General features: G+C 46.7%; 2 protein-coding genes and 3 non-coding genes across 13 annotated transcripts; 1 reads left to right on the forward strand and 4 right to left on the reverse strand.

Moving 5' to 3' along the window:
• Positions 1 to 1,196: 1,196 nt before the first annotated feature.
• On the reverse strand, positions 1,197 to 23,675 carry Rnase12 (ribonuclease A family member 12 (inactive)). Of its 9 annotated transcripts, none has more exons than XM_036200086.1 (7): positions 23,507 to 23,675; positions 22,301 to 22,489; positions 12,743 to 12,828; positions 11,972 to 12,074; positions 11,358 to 11,509; positions 9,378 to 9,635; positions 1,197 to 1,830 (listed from the first exon to the last, which is right to left on the reverse strand). In XM_036200086.1, the coding sequence occupies exons 6-7, from the start codon at positions 9,385 to 9,387 to the stop codon at positions 1,355 to 1,357; spliced, it is 486 nt and encodes a 161-aa protein (XP_036055979.1). In that variant the 5' UTR covers positions 9,388 to 9,635; positions 11,358 to 11,509; positions 11,972 to 12,074; positions 12,743 to 12,828; positions 22,301 to 22,489; positions 23,507 to 23,675; the 3' UTR covers positions 1,197 to 1,354. The 9 variants fall into 9 exon arrangements, 8 of the variants coding, with proteins under 8 accessions (XP_036055979.1, XP_036055980.1, XP_036055978.1 ...); XM_036200087.1 differs by adding an exon at positions 6,073 to 6,171 and having other exon boundaries at positions 11,358 to 12,074; XM_036200085.1 differs by lacking the exon at positions 11,972 to 12,074 and having other exon boundaries at positions 11,358 to 11,619.
• On the forward strand, positions 9,787 to 9,868 carry Trnal-aag. Its single transcript has one exon. It is a non-coding gene; the product is annotated as a tRNA-Leu (tRNA).
• Trnap-agg lies at positions 10,912 to 10,983 on the reverse strand. The gene has a single exon. It is a non-coding gene; the product is annotated as a tRNA-Pro (tRNA).
• Trnat-ugu lies at positions 11,280 to 11,352 on the reverse strand. Its single transcript has one exon. It is a non-coding gene; the product is annotated as a tRNA-Thr (tRNA).
• LOC118591634 (olfactory receptor 6S1) lies at positions 20,059 to 21,163 on the reverse strand. Its single transcript, XM_036200084.1, has one exon. The coding sequence runs from the start codon at positions 21,144 to 21,146 to the stop codon at positions 20,148 to 20,150; it is 999 nt and encodes a 332-aa protein (XP_036055977.1). The 5' UTR covers positions 21,147 to 21,163; the 3' UTR covers positions 20,059 to 20,147.
• Positions 23,676 to 24,937: the final 1,262 nt, after the last annotated feature.

Raw genomic sequence — 24,937 nt, forward strand, 5'->3', positions numbered from 1 at the left:
GCACTTTCTCCTCTTGCAGAGACCAAGGTTCATTTCCAGAACTCACAGAGAGTCTCACACCAACTGTAACACGGTGTTAGGGAGTTAGAGGCCCCCTTTTCACCTCCCTGGGCACTGCATCAATGTGACACAAACACACAAAATAAAACAAGTAAATTGAAGGGGAAGTGGAGACAGCACCCCCCCTCACACCCCGCCCCGGCAAAAATCTATTAATTGATTGCTGCTCGAAGAGCAGTTTTCTTTAATGGAGTGCCATTGGGTATAGCAGCCATACCTCAGGGCAGGCCTCATGCTCAGGAGTAGTTGGCCAGCCCAAATTGAACTCCATATTTTTGCTTCTGTTTTTGTTTTAAAGAGAAAGAAAGAACATGAAGCTGATATTTTTAATTCGTTTTTAATTAAAACAGGATTATGTCACTTCCCCCCTTCTCCTTTCTCTTTCAGCCCCTGCCATGTCCCCTCCTTCCAACCCTTCTGTGTTTCCTCGCTCTTAAACTGATAGGCTCTTCTTTTATTATATATATACACCCCCTGCTGAGTCATTTTTGTTGTTGTTTAATGTCTATATAGTTTCAAGGCTGATCACTTTGTAATGGATAGCCAATTAGGGGCTGGGTAGGAACATCAGAAAGAACTAGGAAAAGAATCCCAGCCCTCGGTGGCAGAGGAGGGCAGATCTCCCATGAGTCCAAGGCCAGCCTGTTGTACATTGTGACTCCCAGGCCAACCAGGGCTACAAGAGAAGGTGCTGTCTTAAACAAACAAACACACATGATATGAAATTATTAAAGAATAAATAAAAACGCGATTCAAAAACTTTATGCCATATGTAATCTTTCATGCACAAAATTAAAATTATTAAACAAAATGATCTGATTCTCTGCTGGTAAATTCACATAATCTGCCTCATCCAATCCCCATCCTGCCACACTAGATCTTTGAGATAAAGATATTTTACACAAAAAGGATTTTTGCTATGATTTTGACTTTTCAGAATATTGACTTACTGTTGTTTATATAGATTAACAATTGGGTTCTGGTTGTCTGGTGTTTGGTTGGTGGTCCCTTGAGTGTTAAACCTAAGTGACTCCTACTCACTCTCACCCAGTCCTACAAGATGCCCGTCGATTCTCATCAAATGACTCACAGGCAAGGAACAAGAACTGAAAACACGTGTGGAGTTTGTGGTTTAATTCAGCAAAGATGTTTTTATTGACACAGAATCAGTGGTGGCCCCTAGCCACACTGGGAGGATCAATCACCCCCATCCCCATTCCACTCACAGCATTACACCACAGCCACAGTTCCGGTTAACCAGAGAGAAGTTTGCACACTCTGTGCTGCTGGTGAGCTATTCAATATATCCCTGAAAATGAACTGGCCCCAAGTCATCACAAGTGACAAGAACAAAGCCCTCGACAGGGGCAATTTGGTACCTGCAAGCAGGATACTGGGTGCCATCGATGAGCTGACAGACTGTCATTCTGAATCTTGTCTCACTCTGGAAGCAGGAACTGTCGGAATAGTTTGGGCAAGTCATCTTCTTGGAGGAAGTGCAAACGCTGTTGATTTTCTGAGGCCTCTCGTGGATGAAGACATGCAGCTTTTTGCACGCGTGGTCAGGTTCCCTGATGACTCTCTGGAGTATCATGTAGTTGCAGTACCTCAGAAGGGCAGTGTTCTGAGGATAGTCCACGTGCAAATGCTCTATGGAGGTCAGCACAACATCCCCAGTCGTCTCGTTTTCCCAGAAGAGGAGCAGCAGGAAAACAGTCACCATAAGTACCATCAAGGGCAGAATTCCCTTCACATCTCTGGCTTTAACTCCTAGTAAACAAAGGGAACAGAAAGGGGCAGAGGCTGATGAGAGTCCTCCAGGATATATTATCCTGTCCTGCTACTTAAAATCACACTGGCCACGGAAGACCCCATTGTGAGGGCTGCCAGTCAGAAAGCTCTCACTCCTGTCACTGATCAGCGTCCTTTCCACCCAGTTCCCCACAGTGTCCAGACTGTCTGCTACCGTCTGTTCTCTCTGATTCTTCCTCTTGCACGGATTCTCCTGCGGTCTGTGCTAGCTCCCCTCACCTGCTCTTCGTGCTCTTGTTCTCACGGGCAACATGTCCTTCTAATCATGTATGTGAGGAAATCCTTTGCGCCTCACAGTCCCCAGACAAGAGCTGGTAAGGAGTTGTTGACTGTGGGGAGGGCAGAAGAGGAGAGGGCAGAAAGGGAGGAACCCGTGGAACAGTGTGCTTGGATGCCTTCGGGGAGAAAGAGCCTTTGCCTTCAAAGTGAGACTTTGGTGAGGCCGGTCCTGGATAGGTTCCCCATGAACAGTTGTGGACTCTGTGGAATCATTGAATCCTGGTGCATGCCAACCACAGTACTGCCCATCATCTAAGTTGTTAATCAGTCCTACCTACAAATCTGTGAAAGAGCTGCTGTTTTTACTCCCTAAGAGAGATGGAAGTTCCCGACAGGTCATGGTAGGGACATAAAATCAGAAGCATGGCAAGAGTTCCATCCTGCCAGCGCCAAACACCTACAAACGTTTCAGCACGTTTGATTCCCGTATGGTATCTGGGGCTGGGTAAAATCAGTTCTCTGGACTGAGCGTTCATCTAGCTAAAGCCCTGGGCTTCTGAAGAGTATAGCAACAGTTCCCAGACTCTGCTGAATCTTTGAAACACATCAGGTGTTAAAACAAAACACAGATCATCCATCAGCTTCCACATGGGAATCAGTGGATGAGCACTTAATAAGACCTGTGGTTCCGGATACTGAGGCAATAGAAAAAACTGTCTCCATCCATCTCAGAATGTCTGGTGAACAGATGTGGGGTGGGGGCAGGGTGGGTAGAAAACATCACTTGATGTAGTCTTGCTCTGACATTGAGCCTTTAGCTTGAGTGTGGGGTGAACATGTGTGTGTGTGTGTAAGTATGTGTGTGTATGTGTGTCTGAGTGTATGGATGTGTGTGTGATTATGTGAGGGTGCATGTGTGTGTATGACTATAAGTATTTGGAGTGGTATATATGTGTGAAAACATACATGTGTGAGAGTGTGTATGAATATATGTGTTGCACAGATATGTGAGAGCGTGTTATTGTATATGTATGTGTGACTGTAAATGTGTGTGAATGTGTATGAATGTATATATTATGTGAGATTGTGTGTGTGTCTATGTTAGTGTGTATATGCGAATGTTTAAGTGTGCATAAGAGAGGGGAGAGAGAGAGGGGGAGGAGAGAGGGAGAGAGAGAGAGAGAGAGAGAAAGAGAGAGAGAGAGAGAGAGTCTGTTGGGATTGGGGCTAAAGATCAAAAGCACCATATGTGCTGACCATTTGCTTTGCCACTGAGCTGTGCTCCAGCCTACGATGTTGTTTTAGGAAGATAAGAATGACAATGGTCCCTTACAGCCGTGTATATTTGAATTCTTGGTCCCCGTTTGATGGAACTGTTTGGGAAGGATTGTGAGGTGTGTCACTAGTAGTGGTCTTTGAAGGTCCAAAAGCCCACACCATTCCCAGCTCTCTTTCTCTCTCTGCCCCTGTCTCTATCATCTCCACCTGGATATGAGCTCTCAGCTCCCACTGCAGCACCATGCCAGCCTGCCACCATGCTCCCTGCCATGATGGTCACGGACTCCAATCTCCCCAGTACACTTTCTTCTGTAAGTTGCCTTGGTCATAGTGTCTTAGCACAGAAACAGAAAAATAACTTAGGCAGTGAGTATGATGGGATCCATTATCTTTTCTCCTTTTTTTTGTATGTATCTGCAGCTATTTATGTAAAAAGCTTAAATTCTTGCTCTCGGGTGAGTTTACATCTGGTAGATGTTGATTGACAATGAAAAGTAAACATACTGGGTGTTTTAGAAGATGGGCACTGTGCAGTTTTACATGGGACAGTCAGAGTAGGCCTATTTCCTTTTCTTTCTGTTTAACAAAGCTCAATGTTGTTTGGGAATTTGCCAGGTCTTTGGGCTGGAGAGATGGCTCAATGGTTAAGAGCACCTGGGATGGAGATTGTGCCCTAAGAAGGGCTAAGGGCTCATCACTCTCCTTTTGAGATGCCTCATCTGATCAATTCACATCAAACTGAAATACACGGATATCATATGAAAGAAGGGGTGTTATTTATTAAGGGGTGGGATGTTATTTATTAAGCAGCACTGTTTACCGTACAAGAAAAGCCACAAGGCAGAACAAAACCCACTATAAGAGTTTATTAAGGGAATAGAGAGGGGGTGTGCATAGGCCTATGGAATGACCGTGCAGGAAGAGAGGGAAAGAATAGGTCTCCCTCCACCCCCGCACATGCACATATGGGCTTACATAGCTACGCCACACGTGCATAGAATATGTGATTACACTGCATGCAGCACACAGGTTACATAGGACACAAGGCCCTAGGATGACTAAGCATCTTGCCTGGCTACTGGACAGTGCATGCGCACTCATGTATGGAGGTCATGCAGCTGGGGGAGTGGCTGGGAATTCTAATGAGGGGGAGCTTCCCAGTGTAATCAGGAAAGGCCAATACCCTCAGCACCCGTTTTCAGCCACTCCTAAGACTAGGATTTTCCAGCTTTTCTAGATTGAAAACAAAGTGGGAGTGGGGTATTGTTATTTTTAATTATCATTCAAAGTAATAGCTTCCATGGTGACAACTTTATACATAGATATCAACATGCTTGGCTATTGTTGTCCACCACACACACTGATCTCCTCTCCTACCCACTTTTTCTCCTAGTCCCCTTCCCCTTTTCCAATAGCCCCTCTGTGTGCTTTCATATAACATACATGCTATTAAGAGGAGGTAGTTTTTGTGCAAAATCCATCAGAACGTCCTGGCTACTAACTACAAACACCAAAGCCTGAGACTTACCCTGCACCTACTGAGTCAAAGTCTCCGGAGGTAAACTGCACTTGCACTCAATGGGCACCCTCCCCAGAAATAACTCCCCAACTGATAAACGGCATCTTCATTTCTAGAATGGTTCTCATCCTCAGCAAAATGAAAGACGTCCACCATCCACCAGGGAATGCTCCCTGGACTGGTCTAACTCAGCTACATCTAGACCACTGCCTTGGTACAGAGCTTGCAAGCCAGGAATAAGGCAGCTCATCTATGAGCTCCTTCCCTGGGTGCCTGGAGGGTCTTCTTAAGCAGCCACTGCTGGGGGGAGCGAGAGTTTCCTGGGAATGACTGGCCACATGGTGTTAGAGAGGGTTTGCCTATCCTCCGCTCCACAAACTGTGCACATAAGGAGAAGAGAGCACATCTTTAGCACAGTGTCCACTAAGATCCCGTGTTTGTAGGGTAGGCTGAAAGGGAAAAAGCAGTAGCCATCTTGAGAGACGCTTCCCCCTCCCCTCCTCCAAAGGTATTTATTGACCAGTGGTTTTAGAAGTGATCAGAAGTTGAACTTAAGGCTGGGACAATAAATCTATGTGTCCTGAACTTGGCAAAACAAAATATGGGGAGTAATGGGCTCAACTGACCAGAAGTTGACCTCAGAGGAGAGCAGGACCGAAACAATAAATATGAATGTGTCAACAAAAGCAGGACATAGGGAATAAAAATTTATGTCTTTATGGATACCCCGAATCCTGTTAGTAACTGTTAGCAGTTAGTAACCTTATGCTTACCTCACCCTAGCCCCCTCGTCCAATCCCAAGCTGCATGTAAACTTTTCCTATATAAACCCCTTAAAAGTGGGTGCTGGGGCCGTTCTCCTCCACCCGCGGTGTCAGATGTTGGATGGCCGACCAAGCTTGCATGTTTTGTTAATAATAATAATAATAATAATAATAATAATAATAAAACTCTGCGTGCTTGTATCGGATATTGGCTCTGTAGTGGTCTTGCTTGGGGGTCTTGCGACCTGGGCACAACAGGCAACTGGGTAAAAGATGTCTTGTCCCTTTAGTGACACCAACTACCCATGTTAGCATGAGAAGCCACGCACGCCACTTTCCAGGGTTTCCATTTCCGTATCTCCAACAGGAGTGCTAGGAGAAAAGAAGCGTGACAGCAAGACTGCATCTGCGTTTACAAACCAAGGTTACTGGGCTTCCTTTAAAGCAGGCCCAGGCTGATCTCGTATGACTGGCTATCCAGGACGGAGAGGTGAGGTGTTCTGTGCCTCCCAGCCTTTCCTGGAAAGAAGCAATGAGAAAGTATGGAGTTAGCTGCTAGGTCCAGACCCCAAATCGGGGTCTGACTTAGGAGTAGGGGAGTATTCCTGTGAAACAGCATAGGGCACTGGCAACGTGGTCAAAGGGACACCTCCTCAGAGCTGATCCCCCTACAAGCTCCTGGCCGATATTCGAACTCCCGTCTCCGGGCCTCGTTTTTTCCCTTATTAGGGTAAGGTGAACAGAGTGTTCCCGCAAACACCCAGGAGCTGTCTGCTCGGGCCCTCAGACCGGTGGTGTTCCGAGTTGGAGACAGTCAACCTGGGTTTCACAGTTAGAGCCCCAGGCTGTGCACGCAAATTCCTTCCATGGGAGGGGCAGGCATTTCTTGTCTCTAGATGTTCCTTGGGTTCCTATAACGACCGCCACAGGCTAATAACCCAAGAATAACCAGATGAGGAGAAATTGCCCGAAGCCTACCCTTCGAAGGGTAGGACGGTCCCTTCCATGTTCAAGTTCAAGAAGTGCTTTGATCACATGATACCTGGCTTCTCTTCTGAACCAGCAGCCTGGGCACCCACCCAAACCTTCTGAATGGAAGGACCATTAAACCGCCTTCAGTTCTCTACCCCCAGGGCATTCTCCCCCTCCGAGCACCCCGGGGTCTGCTTTCTTCTCTGGAGCAGAAAATAAGATAAATCCTTGGGAAGGATGAACTTGAATAATCATCATGGTTCTAGAAAACCCAGATATGTTTTAAACAAAGCAAACAAATAAAAATCTCCATGTGAAGGGGTGGCCTAATGGGACTGTGCTTGCATCATTTTTAATTTGTAAGAATTTCTGATATTTGTTTTTTTATTTTTTATTTTGTATTGTTTCGTTTTGTTTTTGTTTTTTTTCCCCCCGGACAGTCTCACTATATAATCCTGATAGACATGGAGCTTGGTGTTGCTAGGTCTGAAGATATCAAATATATTGACCAGGCTGGCCTGAAACTCACAAAGATCTACCCTACCTCTGCATCTTAAAGGCTGAGATTAAAGGCGTGTGTCACCATGTCAAGATTTAAGGTTTATTCAGTGTGTGTGTGTGTGTGTGTGTGTGTGTGTGTGTGTGTGTGTCCATGCACCTAAGTGCAGGTGCCCAAAGAGATGTCATATCTCCTGGAGACAGAGTTACAAGCAGTTGTGAGCCACCTATATTGGGTGCTAGGAACCAAACTCGGGTCCTCTGGAAGAGCAGTGAGCTCTCTTAACTACTGAACCATCTCTCCAGCCCATTTTATAATTTCAAATCTTATGTATTTATTTAGTGTGTGAGAGGGTGGTACCTGTGCCATGGTGACTGGGTAGAGGTCAGGGGACAATGTAAGAGTTCTCTTCTTCCACTGTGTGGATCCCCCAGGACGAGGTCATCGGGCTTAGCATCCGCAACTTCACCAAATGATGAGCCTCCCTGAAGGCTTTACTATCATCTTGTTGGAGGATCACTTTGATAAATTCCTCCAGCATTGTACGCTCATAACATGAAAAAGTTAAAACACACACACACACAAACCAAGGAGGGAAACATGTTGATTTCCCACTCTGCAAGGCCTTAGGTTGATTACTGTGCCTCTGAATCCCTCACTTAACTTAACTGGAAACCCCTTAGAGATTTTGGTTATAGCTGTTAGCTCTGGGTTGTTTTCCCTCCCTGCCTGTGTAATACAATCTACCTTATAAGGAGTACACACACACACACACACACACACACACACACACACACATCATACACACACACACACAGAGTCATACACATGCATATGCTCACATACACAGTCACACACATGCATACACTCACAATACACACACACACACACACATCATACACACACACACACACAGAGTCACACACATGCATATGCTCACATACACAGTCACACACATGCATACACTCACAATACACACACACACATCATACACACACACACACACACAGAGTCACACACATGCATATGCTCACATACACAGTCACACACATGCATACACTCACAATACACACACACACACACACACACACACACACACACACACACACACACACAATCTAATTGCATAACCACCACTTCCCTGGGAAGCCACACAGCCCCTTCCTGGTAAATTCCCTCCTACTTCCTGCACACGGGGAATGAGCAAAGCTTAGCAGACCACTTAGACTCCTTCAGGGCCTTTCGTGGAAGACTCAGAACAGGACCTTCTTTGCCCACAAAGGCTGAGGATCCAGACTGATTTAGCACCTGGAAGAGACGTGGCCCAGCATTTCTGTGGTTTGGGGAGAGATGAAGTCTCAAAGAGAAACTAAGCTGGATTGAGGGTTGGGCCTAGAACTCAACTAGAGAAGGCAAAGTACAGTGGAGGAGCCTGGCTTCAAGGAAGATAGGGCTGGGTACAACCTGCGGTAGGCCGGAAGAGTAACTTGGTAGCATCTTTAGTTCTGCGGGCACCCCTAAGCACACCAGAGAGCCTTGAAAAAAGCACTGTGCCCAGAACCCCTGCTTCAGAAATTCCAGCAGCGAGTGGTTAAAAATCCTCGTAAGGAAATCTCTGGTGGGAGATGCTTCCCAGGAGCGACACTGCCTGGGACTCTTTCATCCCCATACAAAAAGGCCTGAGGGAGGGAGGAAGCCCAGGCTTCCTGAAGCATGACGCCTCCCTTTTGCTACCTTCTGATGTTCCAGTATTCAAAGAGGAGTCGCTCCGATGACAGTTGAGGCAATCAGAGGGCATGGTGAAATCCTTGACATAAAACTCGCTTCTCTAAGGAAGTGCTGAAAACATTTTCTGGAAACTGCATTAGAGAAATGGGGGTTGATTGTAGTGTGATGATACTCAAGAGTGTGTATAAACGGTGGGTGGTAGTGTCTGGGAGTAACTCCCGCTACTAACTCACAGGAAGAGAGTTTACCTAAAGATGAAATACATGCGTCTGACATAGTTGGTATGTCGTGGTTACACTAAATCAGATTATTCCTATTTAGTATGATTTTGTTTCGCTACAAGAAACGTTTGGGTTTACTGCGGAGAGGACCTACTCCAGAGGAGGACCTGGAACTTCTCGCACACTAAACCTTAGACCAACCAGCCACCCTAAACCACGCCTTTTTTTTTTTTTTTTTTTTTTTTTACGGTGACCTTAACTAGATTCGGCCTCATCCGCCCATGGTTTCAGTTTTGCTTTGATACCTAAAGGCATGGGGCTCCGCCTGGTGGAGGAAAGAAGTCACTGCCGTCTCCTTGCCCAAATCCAAAGGCACGGAACCCCGAAACCCCGAATCCTTCCGGGAAGAAGCGGTACCGGGACCTCTGTGGTTTTTCAGAATCCGGATGGAGATGCTGCGGGAAGGGGAGTCTGTGCGGACGCTCCGAGGGCGCGGCGTGTTTCCGCAGGGCTGCGCTCCTCGTTCTGGGTCGCCGATCTGTCCATAGTGTCAGATTCTTTGGCTAAAAAAACAAAACAAAGCGGAAGCGGGGGCGGGGGAGGCGAAAGCCGAGCAAACAGGAAAAAGGGGGGACAGCACCTAGTAAAACAGGATCGCATGCGCCGTAGTCGGTGGAAAGCAGAAGTAGAGAGAATGCGAGGGCTTGTTTTATCGGTAGCGTGGCCGAGCGGTCTAAGGCGCTGGATTAAGGCTCCAGTCTCTTCGGGGGCGTGGGTTCGAATCCCACCGCTGCCATCTCTTTTGCACTAGCGTGTTGGAAATTAAAACCCGCTCTCCCTTCCTCGGCGCCTGGCGTTTGTCTCCAGCTGGCAGAACGTGGGTGGGCGTCCTTTTGAACGCACGTTCTTAACCTGGTCTTTCATAGTGCAAACTATTGAAAGACAGCGGCGCCCTCGCAGGGTGCCATTGAAAGCTCTGTCTCCCAAAGGCAACGAGCTAAAGGGGACACGACCCAACCCTGGAGCACCTTCCGAGCCCTTCTCTGCCACGGGCAGTGAGTGTCCTGTGGGGTGAGGGCGACAGGAAGGTGACTAACACACAGTACCTGTCCACGGGGAGCACAAACAACCGACACCACGGGGGAACGAACGCGGGCTGGGAGACACACACCAATAGCAGAGTCGACACATGCATGCACGGTACTTAGAGCAGAGTCGGGGAAAGCAGATTTAGGCTTCCTCATTTTCATGCAAGCCCATCACTGCATGGCCCCTACTCTCGGCCCCTACGCCAGCCTCTACCTCTGAAAAGCAAAGACCAAAGATAACTACTATTTGCTGGAGACTTCTAGAAACCAGTTGATGTGACCAGGAGTGGGGCGAGGTGTTCGTTGAATACTAATCACCTACTAAGTATCGGGGACACTGCGAAGCGTGAGGATCGTGGGGCTTTATCCAAGGAGAGGAGAGGCCTGCAAGTCAGGAGCTTGGAGGAGGTTCCCGGAGGAGAGGGACAACAAAATATAATACTACTACTACCCAGAAGTGAGCTGGGAATGGTGAGACACCCCAGCACGGGGCAGGCTGAGGAGGGAGGATTTTGAGTTTGAGGCCAGCCAGGGCTCTATACTGAGTTCTGTCAGACCATGCCTTTTAAAAGAAAAGCTAATTATTAAAAGTATTCAGTAGTGATACGTGCCGTAAAGAAAAATCACAGGGCTCAGTGACAGCTGGAGCTACTTTGAAAGGAGTGCTCAAAGAAGGTGTCTCTAAAACGGTGACGTTTGAACACTAGGACAGAAAAATATTTAGGTTCCTGTATTTTACTCCTCAAAAGTCGGGCTCGTCCGGGATTTGAACCCGGGACCTCTCGCACCCTAAGCGAGAATCATACCCCTAGACCAACGAGCCGCCGGGAGACGGAGCTTGTACTTCCGTCCCAAGGCTCATGCTCGGTCATAGGCAATGGGACCCACGGTAGCGCAGCGCCTTCTGCTGGAAGGCCAAGCGCAGGTTCCCGCTTTCAAAGCTAACCGCCGGCCTCGCGCGGAGGCTCGGCTGGGTGGCCCCGCAGCTTCCGGTGGCAGAAGCGAGAAGCGAGAAGCGAGGCTGAGAAGCTGCAGACCCCGGGAACAGGGCTGACGGGAGGAGGACGCACGCTTGCTCAAGGGCGGGCCCTGCACAGGCTTGAAAACAAAAGAAGTCGAAGGCCCCAGCGAGATTTGAACTCGCGACCCCTGGTTTACAAGACCAGTGCTCTAACCCCTGAGCTATGGAGCCCTCACCTGAGTGGCAGTTTCCTACTCCTCTTCTTATAGATGTGCATTGTCAACCTGTCCGTCTGCAGGGTCGAGTAGGATTCGCCACCAGGGAAGTTCCAAGGTCTCCCAATGCAAAAGGCGGAACGTTCTCTTCTTGTCCTGTTCCGTTCCTGCTCCTGCTTCGAGCAGAGCCGCCCTCAGACTGTCATCTCCGTCTTCAGTCTTGGCGACTGAAGCTTGGCCTCCCGCAAGTGCACGGAAAGGACCCGGCCAGGGTTCACGGGCGCTGCAGGACACGAGAGGACCGACGCCGAGGAGTCTGTCTGGATGCAGCCAACCTAAGCTTAGCCTGCTTTTCTGCAGTGAACGCCTCTCTCAAAGGCTCAGGAGCAATCGGTGCATTGCAGAACAAGTTTATCCCTTCCATAAGGGCACACTGACACATCTTTGCATTAAAGAATAAAATAAGATTTGCATGTTAAAGCCGTTTCAAATCCTTGTTTGTATAACCCGGTAAACAAGAATAAAAACATGCATTAATTTAGGAAAAACTCCCCAGCTATTCCCTACGGGAAATCCAGGCGCTCGTTACATTACTATCTCCTGTCTTGTGTAAATGTACACATGATGCTGCTGACCTCAATTTTTCATTAAGGAACGAATGAGCTCCGTTAATTAGGAAAATAAGGCATCTGCAGTTCTTGATCCGGGGTTGAGTCCGAGAGGCCTCAGCAAGGTGTCCTGTGCACGGAGTAGGGCACGGAGTAGGGCACGCAGGGTTTTTGTGGGGCCCACCCGGACCTGCGTCTCCCGGCACTCCCTGGCCACTCGCCCTCAGACTTTCCACGCTGGCCCTGTCCTCCACACCCCAGGGAGCCACAGGGTCCGTTCTGTAAGACTCTAAGTTACTACGACACTTGGTTATTTAAGGTCCTAGAGCGCTCGTTCGGAAATGAGAGCCCACTGTCATCCTCGTCATCTTTATTGTTATACTTTTCAGGGAGGGGCTTTGAACAAAATCAGTGTAAGTCAAAACCGCCTTCCTCCCCGCTGTTTCTCCCCTCCCTCATCATCCTCTGGTCATGTTCTTGGCGCCTCTCCTTTTCCTAGAATATATTCCCTCACCCTCCCCTGGTCACAATCTGATGGGCGCGTTTCCATTCTCTACATGGACTGATTCATTCTCCTTTACTAAGTATCTGTTACATATTTAAGATTATTTTTAAATAATTAAAAGAACATTCCAAAAAAAGAAGTCAGGGCAATACCCGCAGACCTGACCTTTGTCTGTCAAAACAAATCAACTTTTCACCAATAGATCCTATCGACATTCAGCCTTTCCTAGTCCTAGGAAATCACACCAGCATCTTTGCCAGACTCCCACGTTTTCCTAGCCGACCAGAGCTCACCTTTTACTTCACGCCCTTCCAGTTGAGATCAGCGCCATCTCTCTGTGTTCAAGTGAGCCTGGACATCCTAAGCTTCCGCTGAGCAGCTGGGAATCACAAGAACATTTTATTATGTTTTTGCTTGTTTGTTTGGCTTCCATTTCCCCTTACATTTTTTTACCCTGAAATACTTTAATCCTAGTAATGGAAATAAGCAAAGATCTTCTAAACATGAAGACACACACACACAAAAAAAAACATTCAGCATGTGGTCCAGCAAGACAGCTGGCTGCCGGCCTCCATCTTTGGTAGGCGCGGTTGCAGACAAGAGTGGGAAAGCTTGTTAGCAGACAAGAACGAGGGTTGGAGTCTGCTGTGACTATTGGCAACGAAGCTGAAGGAGCCACACGGATGAAGGTACTCTAGGCGTTTAAGATAGTAATTTTTGCCTTGCCTTAGCAGGTCATCACTTGTAACTGGAGAGGCCGTTGGTCATTAGACAAGTCCCATCCTCTAGGGCTGACGTTTTGGTTTGTGATCAATGTTTCCCCTCCTCCCAGATTGGCTCTGACTTGTTTGTTTGTTTTGTTTTGTTTTTCTAGACAGGGTTTCTCTGTGTAGCTTTGCGCCTTTCCTGGAACTCACTTTGGAGACCAGGCTGGCCTCGAACTCACAGAGATCCGCTTGGCTCTGCCTCCCGAGTGCTGGGATTAAAGGCCGGCGCCACCACTGCCCGGCTGGCTCTGAGTTTTAAGGGGTTGATGCGTGGTTTCCTTGGCTGGTCACTGTCGATAATGGGTTTATTTCCTGAAGCAGGTTGTTGTAAAGTCTTGGGCTCAAGAGAAACACCAGGCAGATTGTCCCAAGCTTTATTTGATGCCAGACAGAATGATGAGCTCCAAAGGAAAAGACCTCAGACGACCGAAAAGAGCAAAAGTGGCCGTTTCAGGCTTCAGGAGAGAGAAGGGATCCTACGCTGTGAGGAAGACGTTTTGTCAATATGTGACTTCGAAGATGTGGGGGAATTTGGGAAGCCCAGAAGGCTTAGTCAGCTGGTATCCATCACACAGGATGTGCCGCCTGTAGCCTAATTAGCTTAGGGTCTGGCTGCCTGAGGAGCTTGTGTCTTAGTTAGGGTTCTTGTATCTATGATAAGTGTCTTATCGTTCTATTGCTTGAAGACACACCATGACTAATGCAGCTTAAAGAAAGAAGTGTTGAACTGGGGCCTTGCTTACAGTTTCAGGGGGTTTAGTCCATGAACATTATGGTGAGGAGCATGGCAGCAGGCAGGCAGGCATGGTACTGAGCTCACATTGGATCTGTAAGTTACAAGCAGAGAGCAGGCTCAAGACTGGGCCTGGAGGGGACTTCTGAAACCTCAAAGCCCACTCCGGATGACACACCTCCTCCAACAAGGCCACACCTCCGAATCCTTCCTAAACAGGTCACCAACTGGGGGCCAACCATTCAAACACATGAGCCTGGGTGGGCCATTCTCATTCAGACACCATAATAAAACACCATGACCAAAAGCAGCCTGGGGAGGAAAGGGTTTGTTTCATCTTAGAGTTTCTGTTCCAACGCCCAGGGAAAGGAGGAACTCAAGGCAGGAACCTGAGACTGGAGCTGATGCAGAGACAGTGGAGGAGTGCTGCTCCCTGGCTTGCTCCCCATGACTTGTTCCATTTGCTTCCTTACAGCACCTAGGGCCACCTGCCCAGGGTGGTACTGTAATGAGGCAAGACAGTGCAGGGGTTCCTCCATCTTGTTGAGTTGCTGAGGCCATTTCAGGTTTGTCTAAATTTGCTCTCCTTGATGGAGAATCCCACAGAAAATTACCCAGCTCTGTTCTAGGAACCCGGGGTCAAATTGCTTCTGTTAAACTGCTCATTCTGCAAAGCACCCCCACGCCCTGCAGCTGCTGAGTGAGATGCCAGGACATGGTGTTTGCTCTAAAACATCCTGTGCTCTGTACACTCAGGGCTACACTTAAGTCCTGAATTCCTGTGTAAAGTCCCAGCAGGCTGGAATAAAGACTTCCAATTGTCTTTGTCTGAGTGGTTGTCTCTGGGGAGCTCCCTGTACCACTCATCATGAGCTGGGCCTTCCCACATCCATCATCAAACAAGAACATGCACCACAAGCTTGCTCGCAGACCAGTCTGGTGGGGGTGTGTTTTAGTTAGTGTTTCTATTGCTGGAAAGAGACACTGTGACCACGGCAACTCTTACAAAGGAAAACATTTAACTGGGGCTGGATGATAGTTTCAGAGGTTTAGTCCATTATCGTCATAGCAAGAAGCATGGCAGCATGTATGTGGTGCTGGAGAAAGAGCTGAGAGTTCCACATCTTGGTCTGCAGGCATCAGGAAGTGAACTGTGTGCCTCACTGGACACAGCTTGAGCAAAGGAGACCTCAAAGCCCACCCCCAGAGTGACATAGTTCCTCCAACAAGGCCACATCTCCTAATAGTGCTGCTTGCTATTGGGGCCATTTTCTTTCAGACCACCACAGGGTATTTTTTCCTCTCTCGTAAAAAAAAAAAAAAAAGAAAGAAAGAAAAAGAAAGGAAGGAAGGAAGGAAGGAAGGAAGGAAGAAAGGAAGGAAGGAAGAACCAGCTTCCCAAAGCCACAGATGACCATTACTTTGAATCTAGCTAAGCAAGCATCCCCAATTATCCAAGACCCAAAAGCAACAGCTCATCCTTACAGACCAGGAACTGCCAGGAGGGTCTGAGAAAGTCTGCCAAGATCCCTTAGATTTTGTTTTCTGTTTGGTCTGAAACTAAAGTGTCTCATAAATCTGTTATAGGGAAAAGTGAGGGTGAGGAGAAATGCATTCAAATTCTTCCTGTCTACACATCCTGCCTAAATCCAACAATGACTGTTGACATGCTGGAGGAGCTAAGAACTTGGTAGCAAGCTAGATGGCCAGCAGCCCTAATTTGGTGTTAAAGGCCTGGAAGATTCCCAGCTGGTTGCTGGGTTTCTATCCTTGTTGGACCACAGAGACTCTGGGTTTAACATCTGAGAAGAGCAGTAGCAACTGCAGAACTGGTCACCCTCACCAACTGAGAGGCAATGAAGGCGAGCGAGCAGATCTCTCTTTTCCTCAGACCTCTCTACATCCGGAGCCTCTCCTCCCAAAGGTGCTGTCCCTCTGGAGAGAGTCTTCTCCCTTTATATAATCTTTCCCGGAAATGCCTCCCAGAGTCTCCCAGAGGCATGTTCCAGAGAGACCCATCCACAGTGACAATCTAACAGAGCTTCACATTAACTTGAGCTGCTTTCCATGTCCTCCTATGTCTAAGAAGCCTTTATCTGGGCTCATCATCTTGTGCCATTTACATTTAGGGTGAGGGTCTCCGAAAAGTTTGCATACTGCTGTGATTTGAAAAAAGACAGGCTAATATATTTGAACACTTGTCTGGAGTTGGTGGTGCTGTTTGGGAAGGTTATAGGGAGTTCTGGCTTTATGTGATCCCCAGGATTGGAAACAAATAAAGAAGCTAGCCAGCCAGCCAGCACTTAAACAAGTGGGTAAGTCTCCAAAGGCTTACTAGACTTTTTTGTTTCTTTTTGCTTTGTTTTTCGTTTTGAGATTTTACTTTTATTTGTGTGTGAGTTAAGATTTATTTCCTTTATTTTGTATGAATGTCTGCCTCTCTCTAATGAGTACCATGTTTGTACAGGTGTCTGAGGAGGTTGTGCTAGGGATCGAACTCAGGTCCTCTGGAAGAGTAGTGTGTACGCTCAATCACTGACTAATCCCTACAGCCCCTATATACATGTGTTTGCGTGTGTGTGCCACATGTATGTGGGTAGCTGTGGAGGCCGAAGGAGTCCCTGGAGGCTGGAGTCACAGGTGGTCATGAGCTACCTGACATGGGTGCTGAGAACCCAGCTCATATCTTCCTCAAGAGGAGCAAGTGCTCTACTTCTCTGAATGTTCTCTCCAGCCCTCAGCTTACCTGTTTTTATACTTCAGTGTATCTTCCATATATAAGCTATCTGACTCAGATAAATTACAGAAGGAACATGGGTGTCAGGTCCAATTACAAAGGCCATTGAATCTAGAAATGATGACCATGACCCTGCTCACACGTCTGCATTTCAAGTAAATTCTAATGCCAGTGTAGAGAATGGATAGGCGTGTCGAGCACGGAAGCAGGCCAGCCAGGACACAACTGCTGTCACTAATGCAGAAAGTGATGAAGACCAGAAGTCACCTTTACAGTAAAGGGCACATGAGATGCTGTAAAGAACTCTCTTTTACAAAACACACTGAGATGTGGTATTTTGCTTGTTTATTTGTTTGGTTTTTGCAAGGCATGACAGCCTAATGGCCAGAGAAGCATGAAGTCATTCAGGAAACAGGCTGATCCCATTTCATCCACACACAGGAAGCAGAGAGACGAGGAAGCAGACAAGGCTATAGATCTCTATATTCTTATCATCTCAATTCTAAATTCCACAAAAATGGAAAGACGATCTCATCTCTTCAATGTGCTCAATCATTATTTGTTTTTGAAAAGAATGTGGAATGTAAAAAATTAAATTAATTCTGATTTTGATTGAAAGAAATTTTCAGAGAGGATTCCTTATTTGTTCTAAATCTTTAAAATACAATTATGTATGTGTGTGTATGTCTACATGAGACTATACTCTATATGTGAAGTACTTTTGGAGGCCAGAAGAGGGTGTGGGATGCCCTGGAGCTGGAGTTACAGGCAGTTGTGAGCTGGGAGGTGAACTCAGGTCAGGTCCTCTGGAAGAGGGCTGGCCTCAACTCAGACTGGCCCAGGCTGGCCTCAAACTCAACGACCTCCTAGCTCTGCCTCTGCCATGCAGAGATTACAGTTATGCACCAATACACCCAGCTCTAAAATGCTCTTTAAGATCTGGAACAAGGTGGGGAGAAGACTCAGCAGTTAACAGCATTTGCTGCTCTTCCAGAGGACCTGACCTCATGGAATTTAGAATTGAGATGGTAAGACTGTAGAAAATGTAGCCAGGCTGTGGTGCCCCACACCTTTAATCCCAGCTCTTGAGAGGCAAAGGCAATCAGATCAAGAGTTCAAGGCCAGCCTGCTTTACAGAGCAAGTTCCAGGACAGCCAGGGCTACAAAGAGAAACTCTTGTCTCAAAAAGCAAAAACAAACAAACAAACAAAAAAGAATATAGAAAGTGTAATAATTTTGTCTTTTTCTAAGACTTATTTTTATTTTAAATTATGTGTGTTTGTGTGTGTGTTTAGGTATGTGACTGTGAGTACAGATGATGTGTATGTGTGTGTGTGTTTGTGTGTGTGTAGGTATGTGAATGCAAGTGCAGATAATGTACATATGTGTTGGGGGTATATGAATGTAAGTGCAGATAATGTGTATATGTGTGTTTAGGTATATAACAATGTGTGCAGATGATGAGTGTGTGTGTGTGTGTGTGTGTGTGTAGGTATGTGAATATGAGTGTAGATAATGTGTATATGTGTATATGTGCAGTGTTGGCACACACCTTTAATCTCAGCACTTGGGAGGCAGAGGCAGGCTGATCTCTGAGTTTGAGTCCAACTTGGTCTACAGAGTGAGTTCCAGGACAGCCAAGGCTACACAAAGAGATTCTATCTCAAAAACAAAACAAACAAACAAAAGAGGGGCGGGGGAGGATGAAGACAGAAGGATCTCACATGAGTCTATTTTTATGCCTTTTTAATTGTGTGTATGGGGAGGATGTGTATGGCATGTGGTATGTGGGTGTGTGGGTGGTACATGCATCCCCATGCAGAAGGAAAGAAGGATGTTGAGTATCTTCAAATGCTCTCCTCCTTATTACCCCGAGACAGGGTCTCTCACCGAATTGGAAGCTCACCACTGTCACTAGGCTGACTGTCCAGTGACTCTTGGAATCCATCTCTCTTCCCTTCCAAAGCTGGAGCTGCAGCTACTCACAGGCATGCTGGCTTTTTACATAGGTACTAGGGATTTGAACTCAGATAGTCATGGATGAGAGCAAGTGCTTTAACCCACTGAGTCACCTTCCCTGCCATCATCATCATCATCATCATCATCATCATCATCATTATCATCATCATCCATGTCTCATGTATCCCAGGCTGGCCTCAAAGTCTATGTAGGTGAAAATAACCTTGAACTTCTGACCCCTTCCAAGTATCGGGATTACAGACACATTATCACACTTAGTTTACAAAGCAATTGAGCTCAAACTCAGAACTTCATTCATGCTAGGCAACCCTCTACCAATTAAACTACACCCTCAGGCCTCCTTTGGATATTTTTCTAGTATTATTGCTTTGCATAAATATTTGGAAACCTTTATTGAAAGTGTAGTCAGTCTTTACTTTTGAATAGAGGATGTACACAGATATTTCTAAACGTCGACTTAGGGATATTTTAACAGATCCCAATCCCAGACAAATGCACACATGTACAAATACTGCAGGTGTTATGATGATGGGTGGGAGATGAAACCATCATTTGGGTCTTGATATATCAAATATTATGAGTTGGGCTGGAGAGATGGCTCAATGGTTAAGAGTACAAGCTGCTCTTCCAGAGGTCCTGAGTTTGGTTCCCAGCATCCACAATCACCTCTGTGGGCACCTGCACTCACATGTGTGATACAATCTAGGGGTCTTGATCAGGTTCATTTTCTCTGCCAGTTAAAGAATTCTGAGGCAGGGGGGAAAAATCTCTCAAGCAAGACACGTAGCAGCAGAGAAATCTCAAAGTATGAAAGTGGGAGCAGACAGATTCAGTGGAAGGAAGGTGTTTATCGGGAGGTGAGAACACACGCATACAGCAGACACACAGCAAAAAAGACCCTCTGCAAAGCAGAGCAGGCATACAGGAAGCAAAACAACCCAGGCTCTTCTCCAGGGTTCAGGCTAGTTGAAATCTCTGAAGATCCCCTCCCCTAGCTTAGGGTTGATCACTCTGAAGAAAGATAGAATAATTGATTGGCCATAACTGTTGTGTAAGAGCCCATCAGCTGAGGGCCTATTGGCAGAGGAAAAAAGGCCTTTAAGACATTGTTTTAAGCTGCCAGGCTTTTGTCTCAGACCAGAAGGTGAGGAAGAAGGCAGCCATCTTGGCAGTTGGTCACCTCTATTACCTAGCCATGGCCCTTCTCCCTGTCTGCCTACCAGAGAATCTGTCTAACTCCTGGTCTCTCATGTGCATACCCTGCATTTCCCCCACATAGACACATAATACATAAAAGTAAGACATTAAAAATAGTGTGAGATGTTATTATTAGGCATAAGGTAGAGTCAATTCATTTCACGTGAAAACGAAATTTAGAGTTGGTATCCTTGAAGCTCACTGTGGCTGCTTTCATGATGTTCCAGATGAAGGAAGAGCTGGCAGTGGGGGCTGTGTGAATCTGAGACTGAGTCCCTCTACTTTCAACTTACTGTCTTCTTCTTCTTCAGACTTTCCGAAAGTAAACAGTTGTTGGAAAGCTCTGCTACCACTTTTCTGAACATGTCTTTCAACGCTTCCTTGACTCTATCGTTGCGCAAGGCATAGATGAACGGATTCAGCAGCGGAGTCACAAACGTTGTTACCACTGTCACTGACCAGTTAGTATCCACGGAGCCACTCTGTGACGGCCGTACGTAGAGAAAAATGGCACTCCCATAGAAGAGGGTTACCACCATCAAGTGGGAGGTACAGGTGGAGAAGGCCTTCTGCCGGCCTGACGCGGAAGGAATGCGCAGGACGGCCAGGACGATTTGGCCATAGGAGGCAGCGGTAATAGTGAGTGAGGATACAATGACAAGAAAGGCTAGGATAAAGTCAGCCTCCTCCAGTTTCGTGGTGTTGGTACATGCCAGGTGTAGCAACGGGCCACTGTCACAGAAGAAATGCTGTACCACAGCGCCCTGTTTGCAGAAAGGAAGCAAGGCCACTGCCACTGTGGGGCCAAGCACAGGGAGGAGTCCTCCTACCCAGCAGGCCAAGGCCACACGAAAGCACACAGCTCCGCTCATGAGCAAGGGGTAGTGCAGAGGACGGCAGATGGCCAGGTAGCGGTCCACAGACATGACAGCCAACAAGAGGAACTCAGAGGCCCCAAGAAAGAAGTAAAAATAAAACTGAGCAATGCATGCAGCAAAGGAAATGGTGTGTTGTTTTGAGAGGAAATTGCTTAGCATCTTAGGAATGATGACAGAGGTGATCAGAATCTCTAGGCAGGACAAGTTACCCAGGAAGAAATACATGGGCGTCTGCAGACGATGATCGGCTCCTACCACCCCAACAATCAACACATTGCCCGTTAGAGTCAACAGGTAAATAAGAAAGAACATAGAAAACAGTTCCACTCCTGTGCTGTTAAGAGTTGGGAACCCTGCCAGGACAAACTCTGTAGTCCTACCACTGTGGTTCCCACAAGAGGCCATTATTATATCTCTTCCACCTGTAAGACAATAAGAATGTGGTCATGTTGAAGGGATGTCCGATTACTCGTCCTGAAACTCAACATCATTATCTGATTACAGAGCTGGAGAAACTTTCCCTAAAGGGTAGCTCAGCCTTAAGAAAATACCAGGAGCCTGTATCTCCACATATCTCCCTCTCAGATCTTGACTGATGGTTCTTCACGGTGGTGAGGAAAATCTCTCTGAACATCTGAATTGGGCGAAAATATGAGGACATGATTCCGTGAAGAAACAGGTTCCTGCTGATGGCCTGCCTTTGAGTTCTTGTGTCTACTTTCTGGGCTGAGTCCACTGAGCTCCTTGGCTGCATTTTTTGGGTAAGGAGTGAGTGAAATAACAGGACAAAGAATTCAAAAGTGTTTTCAATGCCAACCTAACAAATGAAGTGGCAGAGAAAATCTGGGCCTAGCTTGCCACCACGTTTGGAAGGTGATCAAGAGTGCAGCTTTGTTTGCATTTCAATAACCTAGCTACACAATTGGCAGTAGAGGCTGGGCCACTTTATACACCAATTCTCCCTTTTTATGGAGAATTAAGAATCTAAGCAAACTCAGATCTCCACAAAATGCTTGCATTTCTGAAGTAAGTTGTAATACAAAAAAGGAGGATATGACAGTAAACCATGTTGATTCATTTAATGAGTCTGTTGTCTTCAAGTTAAGAACGATTGTTAATATTAATGAGTTCATGAAGCCTTTTTCAATTTGTGACACTTTCTCTACTGAACCACAGTCCAAAGCCTTTCCAAAACCAGGCGCCACTGGATTGTCAGAAACAGAATTACTAATTCCTGGCTATAATTACTTAAATTGGAAATGGAGCTGATTCAAGTCCTTCTAGTCCCACCAACTAAAAAAATAATAGCCAAAGTGATGAGATTCTGAAGTGCTGTCTTTAAAAGCCTCCATTAAAAGATAAGGAAAATACAAAAGAAAAAACTAAAAACTCTCGGTAGCAAAACGTCAGAATTGATTTTCAAAGCATTCATTCTTCTCTAGCTGTTCTGAACACACCGCAACCATCCAATTCCCAGCAAACATTAGACTCCTTACGTTCTGCTCTATTATCCTTTCTCACCTCGGAATCTTAGATGTGTGAGTGGGAAGCATTTGTACCTTTTGTCTAGGACACAGCAGTTTTGTGATCCTTCACCTTAGGGGCTCATCCGGTGTCCTCCCTCCAGCCTCTACAGAAATCACATTGTGCAGGTTAGGACTGTCATATTAGCTCTGCTCTCCTCATGTGCCACATTCTGTATTCGGTGATTCAGAGACAGGCCACATTGCTGGGTCATTGTTCAATGCCTAGTGATGTGACAGAAAAGTTAGGGTTTGTGACCAGAGGAAATGCTACTGGTGTGTGGAGAATGCCAAGAAGGATATCAGAAATGAGCCTCACAGGGAGGGGAAAATAGTATTCTCAAGAAAGAAATGCCTAAAATAAATGGTCTCAAATGAGCGCTTGAGGGGAGAGGGACATTTCCACAGAAGCAATGCATTCGACCTGAGAACAGAAAGTAAGGAGACAACACCCGACATCCAAAGACAGACCTATTTTCTGGCCCTCTGACATTCCCTATGAAACCACTTCTCTGGCCTGAGCCTATCTTTATCTGAAGTGACAGGAGAGTGACTTACCTGCTCCCAAATGCCATTGATATCTTCACAAGTGTAGGACCTTGAAATATTTATCTTTATCATTGATTTACAAGTCAAGGTCCCCTCCATCCTATGGTCCATCTGGCACCCTGCACTGTGAAGCTGAGGGTAGCCTGGTATCCTTGGGGTCCAAGGGATGGATGCTACACTCGGGAAAACAAGAGGTTGGGTAATTCCTCTTCCCTTGGGCTTTCTGCCCTGGCATAACCTCTAGTGCTGATCTTCTTGCCTAGTGAGCACAGGGGCTTTCTGACCCTGAGGAGGGTGTTACACTGTTCCTTCACAGGTTTCCTTTGTTTGATTGTTTGTTTTGAGACAGGGTCTTGAAAAGCAACCCTGGGACTTGCTATGTAAACCAGACTGGCCTTGAATTCACAGAGAGGGGTCTGCCTCTGCCTCCAGAGTGCTGGGGTTAAAGGCGTGCGCCACTCTTCCTGGACACACTGCTCCTTCTTTTGCCATGAGCAAGTCAAACATCAGGGCCCTGTCTTCTCTGTGTAGAAAGAATGGCTGGGACATGATTAGTGCTCTAGTTTGTACTGGGCACAACGCATGTGAAAGACAACTGTCCCAGACTCTAAAATGTCACTGCCAGGACAGTAGCTAGAAGGCAAGGGGTAAACATCGAGGGTTCCTTCTACCTTGAGAATACAACACACTTACCAAGAGCTGTTTTCATCTCTAGTGGTTGAAAAACATTCCATTTTTTTCCTTGTCTTGCTGATGGATTTCAGGTGTAGAGTGTCCATTTTCTACTTTTAGACCCCGCTCTTCCTGTTTCTGGTTGGGAAACAAGACTTGATCCAGACATGAGGAGCATACCAAGCAGTGGTGCCCTGTAGAGAGAAATTACCCAGACAGTGAGGAATAAAGGAAAGGAGAGAAGGTGGGAGTGCAAACACGGCCCAAGGGGCCCTGGAGAAATCTGTAATTCTATGGCAACTTTCTAGACACTGTGCTGGTAAATCTGAAAAGGAGACAAAGGAATGATTTCTTCATCTGCCGTCAACCATCCCATCAGGTGGCCGTAAAAGGAGCATTAACTATGGAAATGGGGAAATCATGGCATTTGACCAGCACTAACTGCCTCTCTGCTCATGACACTCAGGGGGAGATATCTGTAACCCCAGTAACACAGACATCATCTCTTCACCCTGAGGACTTGAGACAATAGCATGAATCTTTCCCTTGGGTTCTGTGGTGGAAAATAATGGGAGGCCCAAGGGTGTGATAAGATAGTAAAAGGTCGTACCAACTCTCTTCTGTTGCTTCCCCGGCCATCTACTTTATACCCTACCAATCCTATGTAATTCCACATACCCAAAACACTGTCAAGGATTCTGGACAGCTGCTCACACGTTCCCATCTCTATGAACTATACGCTCCTTACTAAAGACTTGATGACTTCTTGTTCAAGTTCAAGCCTGTTTACTCAGTCCTTCCACCTATTCCTCTCATCCCATCTTTCTGACCACTTTCCAACCAGCACTATGACCTGTTCTGCTGGCTTGCCTCCAACCTGCTGCTGCCTCACAACTTTTCTTTCTTGGCTCGTCTTCTACTCTCTTCATCAGTAGTGCTCCAAGTGTTTACCTCTGCATTTCTGGCATGAGTCTCAATGCTTGGAACATACTAGAGGCTTAAAAACAGCACGTGTGTTAATCTGCCCTGAACCCCAGACTGGAAGAGCAGCTGCTCTTCTGAAATAGATGTGAATTGGGTTTTGAGCCAAGAGCACCCAGGGCTATCAGTGTGACTGGATTCCATCCTTGCTGGACATAATGCTTCTGAGAGCATAAAAGGTAGCCGTAAACAAGCCTGGGCAAAGTGAGACAAGTCATCACTAGACTGTAAAGGCGGGGCCAAGAGTGGACCGGAGGACTGTCGAAGCTGCCACACCAAATCAGGCTCTAAGCTAGGGCTCTCGCTTGCTAAGCTAAGGGAAGGATGCGTCTGAAGAGAAGACCCAAGAAGAATGAGAGCTATCTGGAGAACTCTACACAAAATCCTAAACCTGCACTGAGACATGAGCAAATGGCTCACGCCTGTGATCCCAGCACATGCTCAGCACTCGGGAGGGCTGCCATGATTTTG

Source organism: Onychomys torridus, chromosome 9 (genome assembly GCF_903995425.1).
Source record: "Onychomys torridus chromosome 9, mOncTor1.1, whole genome shotgun sequence".
Lineage (NCBI taxonomy): Eukaryota > Metazoa > Chordata > Mammalia > Rodentia > Cricetidae > Onychomys > Onychomys torridus.

Bases quoted from the DNA above. Each gene is read 5' to 3' on its own strand.
- LOC118591634 (XM_036200084.1), bottom strand. From the start codon at position 21,146: ATGGCCTCTTGTGGGAACCACAGTGGTAGGACTACAGAGTTTGTCCTG.